This window comes from Aspergillus pseudonomiae (assembly GCF_009193645.1).
Source record: "Aspergillus pseudonomiae strain CBS 119388 unplaced genomic scaffold BDV37scaffold_30, whole genome shotgun sequence".
Classification (NCBI taxonomy): domain Eukaryota; kingdom Fungi; phylum Ascomycota; class Eurotiomycetes; order Eurotiales; family Aspergillaceae; genus Aspergillus; species Aspergillus pseudonomiae.
In genome coordinates, this window is record NW_022476022.1 from 216228 (window position 1) to 228410 (window position 12183).

A 12183-nucleotide genomic window follows, 5' to 3' on the forward strand; every position below is an offset into this window, starting at 1 on the left:
CCAGACACCTCCACCCGGGGTTGTCTCCGGCGCCATGTTTTAGATTAATGGGCTATGTTTGATGTATACAGATGAAATGAGAACCATAATTCAAAACAAAAGGCGCTTGATGCTCATGCTTCCAACCCACTGGATCCCATACCAACAACGCTAATGCTCGCAGAAGTAACCTCAGGCCCGAACCGATATCAGATCAATACACAAATAGCAACATTCCCCCAAGATCCTAACAATCAAACAAACATGAAACAGAAAAAGAAAAAGCCGGGCGGGCGGGCTGATGCAAGTTTATAATGTACATGTGTTCGCAGTTCATGATCACAAATAACAAAAGTCGTTAACAAATGCCAATCGCACAAAGCAAAAAGCTTGGGTATTAAGAATGGGTATTATATCGGGTATACTTCGAAGGGACCAAATGTGACTTTGGGTTCCTCCCTTTTATCTATTTCTCGTGAAATCTTGCCGGGCAACGGTGATCGATTACTCAAGCCGCTTGCTATGAGTTTGGATTTCCTCTTCCGAGAGCGATGCAATCCAAAGACAGCGTTCGATGATGCCCTGCACCGGCGCGAATGTGTACTTGGTACTAGCATCAATCAAGCGAAGAAGACTTTTCACTATTTTAGCGGTCGTGCGGTAGCGTTCGAAGTTGATCAAAGGCTCTCCGTCATGGGCTGCAACCTGTGCTGGCTTCTGGGAGTTGTATGTAAGGTCATGTACATACAGACCTAATTCTCCAGTTAACCTTCGTTCTCAGGCTATCTGTAGGCTGAAAGATGAAACTTACCAACAAAGGGAATGCAACCCCCTTGTACATTTGCTGTTTCCATTTCAACACGAAGGTCATGGAAATTACGCACAGGCTGGATAAGCACTTCCATATCTTTCAAGAGGCCCCTGTCTTCAGATGGCACAAGTGCCCAAGTCTGTTGAAGCCGAGAGCAATCAGTAGAGGATAGCGCGATAGCGATCTGAAGCATAGTCGCATAATTACACATGCGTCTGGCATGTGCAGCCGTATGGATGAACTTGGCAATAGTGCGAGCCCGCTCATGGATATCACGTGTGAGAACGATCTCCGAGAGGATCCATTTCACCATTAGGTTGAAACGTCCCACAACAAGATCGATGCCCCGGCGCTCTTCTTCCATGAGAAATTCCACCCAGCTCACTGACGAGGGAGATCCACTACTCCATCTCATGTCAACAAGATCCTTCCAGTCGATCTCACTAAGTGCAGCCATTTCTATTATGGTCAACTGTTGGGCGAGGTTTCGAGATTCGCAAGAGAGGATGAAAGGTACATGATCAGGTTCGAGGTCCTGGTATTGACGGCCCCATTCTGACCGAGAAAGAACATCGCCAGAGACGTGTTGTGTATCTATTGCTCGGACGTGCGCGGACTCAATGTTTCGACTGGGGGATGGATCCGGTGTCAAGGGTGGGGCCTGGAAAAGAGCAGGATTCAAGGGGGATGCGCAGGATGTCACAGAACGGTGTTGTATGGTCATTGGAGGAGTAGGGGGGTGTGCGAGAGGATGGCGTGGTATACCTAACGACGATCGGCCCATGCTGTCTGTATAAAATGAAAGCCGTTGATCGGCCGCCTCTTGAGAATCGAGCAAGTTCGCTGAGTTCTCAGAAAGGCCTGAGAGACGGCGACTAAAGCCATGAGGCGCCGGGAACGTTGACCCTCGTGGAATGCGCTTGATACTCTCGGTCTCCTTCACGATATCGAAAGAAGGGTGCGATGATTCTGTATACCAGGTGTATTTACTTGAGGCATCGCTCGGCTGGACTCGACCAGGCGCAGCCTGATGTGAATTGGTTCGGCTCTGGCTAGGCTTTTTCATTGATTCATCGCTTAGTCCACGCTCAAGGAGAGGTATAGAGCTGTACGAGTCTTCCGACTCTGCGAGCGACTCGGAATAAGGCCTGCGAGGGACACTGCGCCCTCGAAAGTGTGAATAAGCCGAGCTTTCGCTGGCCAAGGTTTGGCGTCTATGGACCCCAGCGTCCCATCCGGTGCGGACATGAGGAGTGTGGTAGAACTCCTGTTCACGCGCGCTACGCTGAGCCTGGTGGTTCTTCTGCGGCTCAGCAGCAGTGTCAGTGGGCCCTCCTGTCCATTTGCCTTCAAGCTTCATTAAAGCTGACTCGACTCCCCCGTCGTCGTCGTCTGGAATTTGCGCAAACTGCGCGATGGCCGCCTCAAATGAACGTCTTAGATCCTGTGATGAATGTGTTTGTAGGAGTGAGAATCGAGGGTTAGGAGGAATTAAATGGGTTAGAGGCCTCGAATGAACATCTGTCGAATGACTGGCTCCGCTATCAGCGGTAGAACTCCGGTATGTAGTACCTGACACAAAAGACGCTGGCTGTGAGGGTAATGGACTACCCAGGCCATCTCGCATCTGACGTAGATCTCCACCAGGGCGTCTGCGAAGCGTCGGACCAGCCGGTTTTTCAATGTTTCCTGGCGAGACTTGGTCTACACTCGGAATATCTGGCTCGGCAACCACTGCCAGACGCTGTCTTGATATTCCGCTTTGAAAAGAAGCATACTTGCGAAGACGAAGTGATGGCGACGTCCTTTTCCATGATGTTGATCCACGCCCTACAGAGCTAGATCTTTGTGATGCAAAGAGGCCTGGCGGGCGCAGAAACTGGGAGGCTCTGCTGAGTGATCTAGAGTCCGTGTCGTCGAAATAAATGGGCAACGAATATTCATCACCAGCAACTGTTGACCTTTGGGATTGGGGATAGAAAGAAGCAGCTCTCGGAGTAATGGGCGAATGCTCTCCGTTCAGAAAGCCAGGGGGTTGTTCGAGACCAGCCGCGCCGGACATAAGAGGATTTCTAAAACCAGTGTCATCAACGATGACGATAGATTTACTGCCACCCGTCAATACACTCTTAGTTCGACCTTGGTCAGGCCGAAGGGCCGGGTGATCAAGTTCATCGACATCCACGCCAGGTCCGACCCAGGATCTTTTGGACCGCAGAGTACCCGCCTCCTGAACTGGGTCATCATCTTTGGCGTCGACATACCCAGTAAGAGCACGGTGATACTCTTGCAATGACCTATCACACAGGATATCAATCCTCGTTGGTTTCTTGGCCGCAGTCGCTGCCTTTCTGTCTCGGTAGTAATCTGAACCAAACGCGACGTTTGTTGGCATAGCTGACGTTTTGCCTCGACTTGACGGGGCGAAATGCCCGTGTGTGTTCCGCGTAGATGTACCTTGGCCCCCATTTCTACTGTTCAGAGCACGGCGTATCGACCCAATAATAGTCTTAACGCCAGAACTCGAAATAGCAGGCTTGGATGTTTCCTCAGGCTGACTTTGTCGGTCCGTGCCAGAAGAAAACGGTAGAGGGGGAGACGGCGGGGCCATCATTGTCATGTACGACTCAGCCGGAGCATATAGCTCACCGCGTATTAAGGCACCAAGGTTCAAGGTATCCGCGGTCGAGAGGTGCCCTTGCGAATCGAGCTTGAGCAAAGACAAAGGCGCTCTGCCGTCTCGCGCAGAATCTGAGAAACTACCACTGCGTTTATGTGCATGGCTATGGAAGGGGAACCGCCTTGATGCGATTGGGGAAGATGTAGGGGGATCCTGCAGGGAACCCACTGGTTTCAAAGGCGCAAGAGCCACTGGATGTGGGCCCTTGGTGTCCATAACTGACATAGAGAGGCGTTTAGGAGATTTAGGCGGTAGAGAACACGACGTTGCGTGAATACTCCGGTCACTGTCTGCCGAGACTGGCATACTCTTGGCAGTAGCTGATGAATCATTCCGCACATGGGGTGGCCGGGGCCGGCCTTCACGGTCCTGGCCACTTGTAGTACGAACCATTTTTAGATGACTTTCAGCACAGCCTGTCGCCAGCTGTTCATCGCCGCCTGGAACAATGAGGTAGTCTGGGGTGTGATATGCGATGTGTTGGTCCTGAAAGTCCCAGTAGGAAGAACATCTTCCATACCAGCACCGTTTGAGGTCGATGAGGATCTTTAAATCACTCGTTCCGCCACCTTCTCGAGCCTTGACACTCTCATACATACGATTGATCGTTTCACAGAAACGAACCCGAAGGTCATAGTCGGGAATAAAATCGTCGACAAAGTAATTCAAGATCCAATGTCGAAGAGCTGCAAACGTGCGAATACGAATGATTCTCCCATCGTCCTGCAGGCGGTTAATCGCCCATTGCAGTCGCGCAAGCAGAAGAGCAAGGAGAGAGCTGGCGGAGAGATAGGAACGAAATGTGAGGAAGAAATCCGAGACCAATTCATAATCCATGAAAGATTCAGACGATATCTGCGCAACAATGCGGGCCGGGGTAGCAGCGCTGATGTCCTTGGTACGTGGAACATACCGAACTACCCGATCATCATCCATCTCCGGAACTAAATTCTCGAAAATTGACGGCTCAATGGGCTCTTTGAGTTCATATAGGATTGGTTTGTCGGTGGCAGTAGATCCCCGAGTTAGCTCTATGGCAGGTGTTCCAGAGAACATCGAGGCGGCAAAGGACGGCCTATCTGGTTGGCTAAGATATACATCAGAGATCGGGCCAGTGTTCAAGCTTTCCCGCAAGAAGCGCGCGGCCAGACAGTTGTCCGATAATGAGGCCCTCGAGTATATAGAATTGTAAAGGGGAGTGCTTCCATCGGCACCATAATGGGAAAAATCCCAGCCGTAATGAGGTATTGAAGTCCCCAGGGTTGGGCGTAAAGATCCATCTGCAGACTTGGGTCGGTCGTCCGATCGATCAATGAAGATACGAAATTCTCCGTTGGCCCCTGCGCGAAAGGTTGATCCCTGCTCCGAGATTGTTGAAAAAGAGCGCGCTCGAGGGCGCGGGTGATGGAGGGAACGATATGGTCCAGATCGCGTCGATTCTGTTTTAATCGACTTACGGTCGTCGCACGTTTCTTCAGGTATGAGTTCCGGGCGCAGCTCCGAGAGCTGCGAGTTGGACCACCGAGAAGGTTCGTCCACTCCATGGCCGTCGAGTCCGCGCGAGTGGACGTGGTCGCCTTTAGATTGGCCGACAGACGAAGCAAAGGGCTGCGGACGAGGTTCCTTGAGAGACTGGTTACGAATCGGTCTAATAGATAAGCGCGCTAGTTAGTTTTCTGTTCAGTCTGTCACACCCGTCGCACGGGTCCTGGCGAATTACAACCTGGCCTTACCTCAGGAAGATCTTTCCATTCTGACCAACATTTCCAACCGTGAAATGATTCGCTTCCCTCGCTGCTGCAGGCGTATCACGTGGAGAAGCCGGGGTGTCGAGTCGTTTAGATGAACGCTTCCGAAGCAATTCATGACTGTCCTTCACTCTTAGAAACGAGGTTGCTATTCTCTCCCTTGCTGTCTTGGAGCCCACTTTTGATTTCTCTCCCACGTTCTTTCCCTGTGCCACTGTGTGAGCGCGTCGCAAAGTGCATATCGCATTCTTGTCCTCGGGGGTGCTCTGCGTATTCGAACCGAAGTTCCGTTCGAGTAAAGCGGTTATCGATTTGCCTGGTGCATGACCTGGTTTCCCACCGGGCGACTCCACGCGCGTCAAATTCGGCTCCATATCGGATAAAGTAGTGTACCCAACACACGCTGCTTCTCAGCAAGGACCAGGAGAGGGCCCCTACCCTTACGATGGCAAATATAGAATCTTTCATCCACCGAGTCGAAAAATTCTAGATGGTACAAGAGAGCATTAATAGCCTCGGCCAGGATCGTAGTCCGTTCTTGTGACACGACATGACCAGACTCGGTACGATTGGAAAGATCAAACGTTCGTTTAAAGGCGACGGGACATGGGGGGGTTTTTCTTTCTTTGCGATGTTGTAGGGAAGATGGCAGTAGATATTCGCAAAACAACCGGAAAAAGTGAAGGGTAGGAGAAGAAAGAGAAACGAGTGAATGTAAGTACAGTGAAGAGGGAGAAATAATATCGATAGGGAAAGTACCAGTAAGAACGACGTAAACAGTGATCATTAAAAAAAAAGAACGGGATGAGAAGAGTGGAGGAGGAGCGGCGCGGTGGAGTTGGAGAGGAAAAAGACGCCTAAAGGTACAGATTTAGTTGGCCACTAACCAGTGAAAAACTACCGTACTCCGTACTAAAAAGAGTTCCAACAGAGCGGAACCATCCACTGCAGCCGAGAGGAACCATCCAGCAAGCAGTCCTGTTGGGGAAACTCGGTACATCCATACACCAGGTATACACTGAAGAAACTCCAAAAAAAGACTGTTCTTTTTTTTTTCCCTTTCCTTTTGTTTTGTTTTGAAATGTTTCTTTTTTCCCCCCAATCTACCCGCGAGGCAAGGCACTGAAGGAATTTCGGCGCATTCTGCGGAGTATCTGATAGTCAAAGTATATTTCCTGGAAGCAAGTATGTTCACTCGTTACGGGCGAGAGGAGAGTCCCTCTTTCGAGGGATTGCAGATATTAAGTCACCCACTTGGCTTCACCCTCCGACGATGATCTTAGCCATACCAAGTGCGGAGTACTCGTGAACTACTATATCGCCTCCTCGCTACTCGTAGTTTCCTCTAAAAGTCGGTCAGCTGAGGTTTTGATCTACCAAAATCCAGATCGTGGGACGACCTCCGAGCAAATCGTAACCGCGGCACTATTGAGGAGACTAAGTACGGAGCACTACTGGTAGTCCGCGTGAGACGACGCGTCTATCTCTGGTCAAGGCTGTCATGCCATACACGAGACTTCTCACGACTCGACTTTCTGTACCGACTTACTCACCACTTCATCCTAGTTTGGAGTAAGAATTCCTGGAAGTGAGTGGATTACTTACCTATTACATGATGATAATGGTCCATGCAAATGGACTCGTCATGGGCGCCTTCAGGCTTGGCTCAACAAAACCGATCGGATCCGAATTGGTCTATTCTACGTCTACTGGCGATACTCGTACATTGAATGTACACTCAACACCTCGATCTGTCAGTTCAGACTATCTGTGGTCGGCTTACCGACAGTTGATGTCTACTTCAATAGCTTGCGAGGTAGCATCGAATAAGCCATCAGAAATACTACCTCACCGAGCTAAAATACTAGTAAAAACAAACGAAACGAACTCCGTGATTGGGCCCAATACATTGGAAATATTAGAGCTCTTTTTTCACTTTTCTTTTTTCTTTTTTCTTTACGTATCAGATTACTTTTGCTTTCCCTCACTTGTGTTAATAAGGGCGCAATCTCCAACCTCGGAATTTAGGGGAACAGTAATGTGGAGCCTCTTGAAAATTGGGAATTTGGGCACATCGAATGATCAGCCCATCTGTGACATCCTGGACCGTACCCAACGTTCATCAATACCCCTTAAACCCAACATAGGGGATATAAAGGTTAAGATAAAGAGAAGATAAAGAAAAAAGGAGATATTTCTTGAGAGGTCTCCTCGGCTACAATAGAAGGCAAAGGGGTTAAAGAAAAAAAGGGGGGGCTAGAAGAGAACTGAAGAGAGAAAAAGGTCAAGAATAATAATTACTAGCAGGAAATCACATTGGCCAATCCATCTAAGCTTCGTGCAGTCGACTTACATTAGCACCTGCGTTGGTCGGGGTATTCGGAAGCCGTTAGGTGCCAATGACAAGAAGAGTTCAGGGCCCCAGAATGACAGGAGTTTTCCCAGCCTCGGGAATGATGCGGTTCATCAACCCTGGACTATCGTTCTTCCGGTTAGCCTTGTTGACCGTTGTGGCGGGTCTGAGGCCGATCGTCTCTTAGCGTCCAGCATTTAAGGGATGGGATGACTCCAGCAGGACAGCTCTGCGAGGGTCATTTTCTAAAGAAAGATCAAAATAAAAACAAAATAAAACAAAACAAAATAAAATAAAAATTAAAAAAAGGATCATGTCTCCTTTTCAAGGAACTAGACCTCGAGAACGTTCTATTCTTAGGAAAGCAGAGAGATCTATGGGGTATAATAGCCGGACCCCCTCGATGAGAGTGTAGCTTGGTACAGTACGGAGTACCAAATATCCCATTTCAGTTCGTTGATTAGGGAACTGACCGGGCGCTGTCCCGTCTCAGAAAGCCAAAGAGGATGGTAAAACTACCCAAAAGATTGATCAATGACGTACATAACAAGGCAACCCAAACGGACGATAACAGTCTAGCCCGCAAACTGACCTCTAGCGTTGGGGCTTTCGACTACTGCCGAAATTTGGATGTCAAGCGCCGAAGCCTTGCAGTACCTAAGTGGATCAATAGACCCAAATTCGGTTGGACGTTAGAGTGTGATCTACTCGACTGAGGGAGCACGAGAAGTGGTCCAAGGTCCATAGAGGAAGGCAGCAAATAGGGAGAAGTTCGGATTAGGGAAGTTGATGGGTCAAAAGTCGGAGCCCACCTCCCAGACGTTCCGTGAGTACGAGACTACGAGTAGTTAGTAAACTTAGTATCTGCAGACAAACTGCATCACAATAGCATATATACTTCACCCGTCTGCTCATATGATCAGAAGAAACATGAGCTATACATCGTACTTTTGTGAATTCGGGACTGTTTTAGGCAAGGAGCTATCTGATCTTCGATCCGAAACCTTCGATGCCAACATGAGCCGGTCAACTCCACGCTAGGCCTTTTCTTCCACCATGTGGGGATTCTCTCGAGTCGGCTACTGTCTCATGTCAAAATTCTGTTCGCCTTGGACAATGAAGTGCCCTTTTAGCTGTGTTTAGGCAGCCTGTCAGCAGGGCACTTGACCTGTCACGAGCCTAGGTATATCTCACAGAGTTATATTTTAGGAGCGGTAAGAAAAGTGCGGTGACTATCAGTATCACGCAGCAAGGCATATGGTGCAACCACGGCTAATTTCTAGTATAGGCCTATCTGGTAAGACCTCAAATGTTCTTTGAAGAGATCAGCCCGTAAATATAGCTTGTAACTCATTCTTTACGCGTAGATAGAATAGCTTGATAAGTCCATAATTATTCCCACAAATTACGCCATTCGTCCGATGAATGATGAATAGTCCCCTACCTCGTCTGTTTCAGCTACCAGAGCTTGCAGACGGGCTTCTTCATCGGGCAGTTAAACGCTTCCTTGAATTCTCGAGAGTTTTGCATCGTCCCCTATGGCGACCGTTAGCTACACTGCTTTCGGAGGATGTTCGATTTGATCACAGAGGCTGGTGCAAGACTGAAAAAAGAAACTATAGCACTCACAATAATCCTTGCTGGTTTGGGGGCATGTGGGTCGTTGTATATAGCCTTTCGAGCGGCTTCTGCAGTAGTCTTACTACACCACCAGTTTGAATATGAAATGAAGAAGAGCTGCTCCTTGGTGAACTTAGAAAGACCGGGCAGCTGAGGATCCGGGGAGACCTGTTCATGTTTTTTCCAAGCGTGATAGGCCGCACCAATTCCTCCCGCATCCGCGATGTTCTCACCAAGAGTAAGACGTCCGTTGACGTGGAGGGGCTCCGAATCCTGCTCAGGAGCGGTGAAGTCCGAGTACTGGTCGACAAAACACTGGGCTCGCTCTTCGAACGCGTCGACCGTCTTGTCATCCCACCAATCGGTATAGTTTCCAGTCTCGTCGTAGTGTCTACCTGTCGAATCGAATGCTATTGCAGCAGTATAAGCCAATGCGTCCTCCATTTGCCCCCAACTATGTATATTGTCTCGCTACTTACCATGTGATAGTTCGTGTCCACTGACAGCTCCAAATGCCCCATAAGCCAGGTATAAAGGAGCAGATGGCCCGTAAAAGGCTGGGGGTTGCATAATCCCGGCAGGGAAAACGATCTCATTGCCCGGGGGGTTGTAGTATGCGTTCACGGTGGGCGCAGTCATGCCCCATTCATTTCTATCCGTTGGCTTTCCTAGCTTCGACCATTCATTGCGTAGGTCAAACTTTGCGGCGGCGACCGTATTCTCGAAGAAGGTTTCGTTGGATACCTTCAGATGTTGATAATACTTCTCTACATCTCCTGGGTCCATCACATTAGGACTTTGTGTGGGATAGCCAATCTTCTGAACAATGTTCCCGACTTTCTTGATGGCCAGATCTCTGACTTCGGAGGGCATCCAGCTCGTCTGGCGTAAGGTATACACGAAACGCTCCTTGATGTCTGATACTATCTGATCACCGAGGTCTTTTGACGCTTCAGAGAATGAATCAAGAACGTAAAATCGGCTCAACGTCCAGCCAAGGTTATCGTCCAGGGACCTAATGCATTTCCGCCATCTTTCTTCTGTGGCCTGCGGGTCCTTTCCTGCAAGCCTATTGTTGAACTCACGAAGAGGCTGGATTTTCGCGTCTTCTACTTCATCTGCGTAGGTCTGTATAATTTTCCAGCTGAAATAAAGATGGATGACCTCTCTTGGGGTATCGTTTAAAATGGATGATAATGATTTCATATAGGACGGAGAGCCCACTATCAAACGATCGCTCCTATAGTCCGATGGCGCCAGAGCTGATATTATGTCCGACATGGAGATTTGCGGGAGGAGAGATTGGGTCTCCTCAATGGTCCGCGGGTTATAGGACTTGGTCACATCCTCCTGGCTTTGTGTGTCGGGGGTAACATCTGCTATTTTCGCTTCGAAAGTAATGACCTCGCGCAGATGGTGCTTTGTCCCACTACTAGCGGCAAATTCTCCAAGCACTTTCTCCACTACCGTAGTGTATTCTTTGACAGTTTCTGTACTGTTATAGTATTCTCTTGCTGGAAGTCCGATTTCACCAAGCGGATTCACAAATATTGCGACGGAGTCCGGGTCACGATCATCAGGCTATGAATGTGAGACATGTTCAAAGTCAACAAGGAGCGTGGATTACTCACAGCAACAAAAGGGGATACTAAGGCCTCAACACCGGATTCCATGAGGTAGAGTATTGCTTTTGTGAGGTCGGCGTCTGATTCTTTAAGAGAGATCGAGTCTCGGCTATATATCTTCTCAAACTCGGCCAGCATGTTATCAAGCGGTTTGCTTCCCCGTTTGGTGACCGTCGTCTCGTCCATACAGGCAGTGTACGCTGCCTTCAATTTCTCAAAATTTTTTGAGTCGGCTGGCTCCGAAGGTTCCGAAGAGCTAAGCAAGTGACGAAGGCGCGTCTGCGCAGCTTCACTCATCATAGTTCCAGCAAATATGGCGCCCTGGTCAGGGCGCATGTCATGCCGTTCTCTCCAACCCCCGCAGACATACTGGTCGAAATCGGTGCAGGGATCAATTTGAGCATAATTCGGATCAAGGTTATAGAGGATTTCAGATGCGGCGTGTACGCATTCGGGGGTCTCGCAAATCGAAGTCGTCACAGGACGCGGAGGAACGCTTTCAGATGGTCCGTCTGATACAACCAGCCACTTCGTCAGAGAAAGCAAGGAATATGGCATGGGTGACGGTGACGTACCAGGAATTATAAACCAAAAATAGTAGGCGACTGAAAGGAAGGACAGAACCGCAAATATCGTACAGCGGGCAAGGGAGAACCACGAGGCATGATTTCTCAAAGGGCCCTCCCGAAGCACACCAACATGGGCTTCGGCATCTTGCGGATATTCAAGAAGCGATCGGCTTTTCTCAAGCTCGGGCGTCGAGATGTGTCGCAAGAGGGAGGTACTCTCAAGCTCCACATCGCTGGTACATGTACGATAAGCACCCTGCTGCTGTCTAATGGAAGGATTGACTGCTAACCTTTTAAGGGGGGAGCTGGGCATGCTATCCTGCAGACCGCGCATCTCACCTTTCACACGGGGCACAATCACATTCAATGATATAAGATAATGAAGATCCCACTAGTCTGCAATATAACTTCATATAGATGCCTTGCCTAGCACCATCGAGAAGCATTCAAGGGGAAGGGGATAAATTAGGAGGAATGGTCGTTGTTTCACATCCATTGATGGCGTCACATGGTTCTCACTGATGAGTCAGCTTTATCCTACGCTCAGAAATGTCGACACTCGTTTGCTTTGCTATACATCACAACAAAGAACAGTCACCGTTAAACGACAAGAGATAGAGATAGTTTCAAATGAACCCCATCTAGCACAATTGGCACGATCTTAAAGAATAACCTGCTGAGTGCACCTGAACGTTCGAAAGTCTACCGTCCCTACTCGATTACTGTTAGTGGCTACTAGTAGTAGTCATCACAGCACCAAATACTCATTTAATTGGACGAAAAGAGCGCCCCACAACT

At 49.0% G+C, this 12183-nt stretch overlaps 2 protein-coding genes across 2 annotated transcripts; both read right to left on the reverse strand.

Annotated features, from left to right (window-relative positions):
* Positions 1-12: 12 nt before the first annotated feature.
* On the reverse strand, positions 13-6045 carry BDV37DRAFT_113718 (mitotic regulator LTE1). Its single transcript, XM_032078427.1, has 3 exons — positions 5204-6045; positions 791-5118; positions 13-731 (listed from the first exon to the last, which is right to left on the reverse strand). The coding sequence occupies exons 1-3, from the start codon at positions 5590-5592 to the stop codon at positions 484-486; spliced, it is 4965 nt and encodes a 1654-aa protein (XP_031941810.1). The 5' UTR covers positions 5593-6045; the 3' UTR covers positions 13-483.
* Positions 6046-9029: 2984 nt separating this feature from the next.
* Positions 9030-11719, reverse strand: BDV37DRAFT_282785 (M13 family metallopeptidase; the record flags this gene model as incomplete). Its single annotated transcript, XM_032087125.1, has 4 exons — positions 9030-9107; positions 9201-9601; positions 9671-10772; positions 10823-11719. 4 exons carry the CDS (start codon positions 11717-11719, stop codon positions 9030-9032), a joined length of 2478 nt encoding a protein of 825 aa, XP_031941811.1.
* Positions 11720-12183: the final 464 nt, after the last annotated feature.

Bases quoted from the DNA above. Each gene is read 5' to 3' on its own strand.
- BDV37DRAFT_113718 (XM_032078427.1), bottom strand. From the start codon at position 5,592: ATGGAGCCGAATTTGACGCGCGTGGAGTCGCCCGGTGGGAAACCAGGT. The intron at 5,119-5,203 runs GTAAGGCCAGGT...CTTATCTATTAG, and splicing joins AATGGAAAGATCTTCCTGAG to ACCGATTCGTAACCAGTCTC. The intron at 732-790 runs GTAAGTTTCATC...CTGGAGAATTAG, and splicing joins GGGTTGCATTCCCTTTGTTG to GTCTGTATGTACATGACCTT.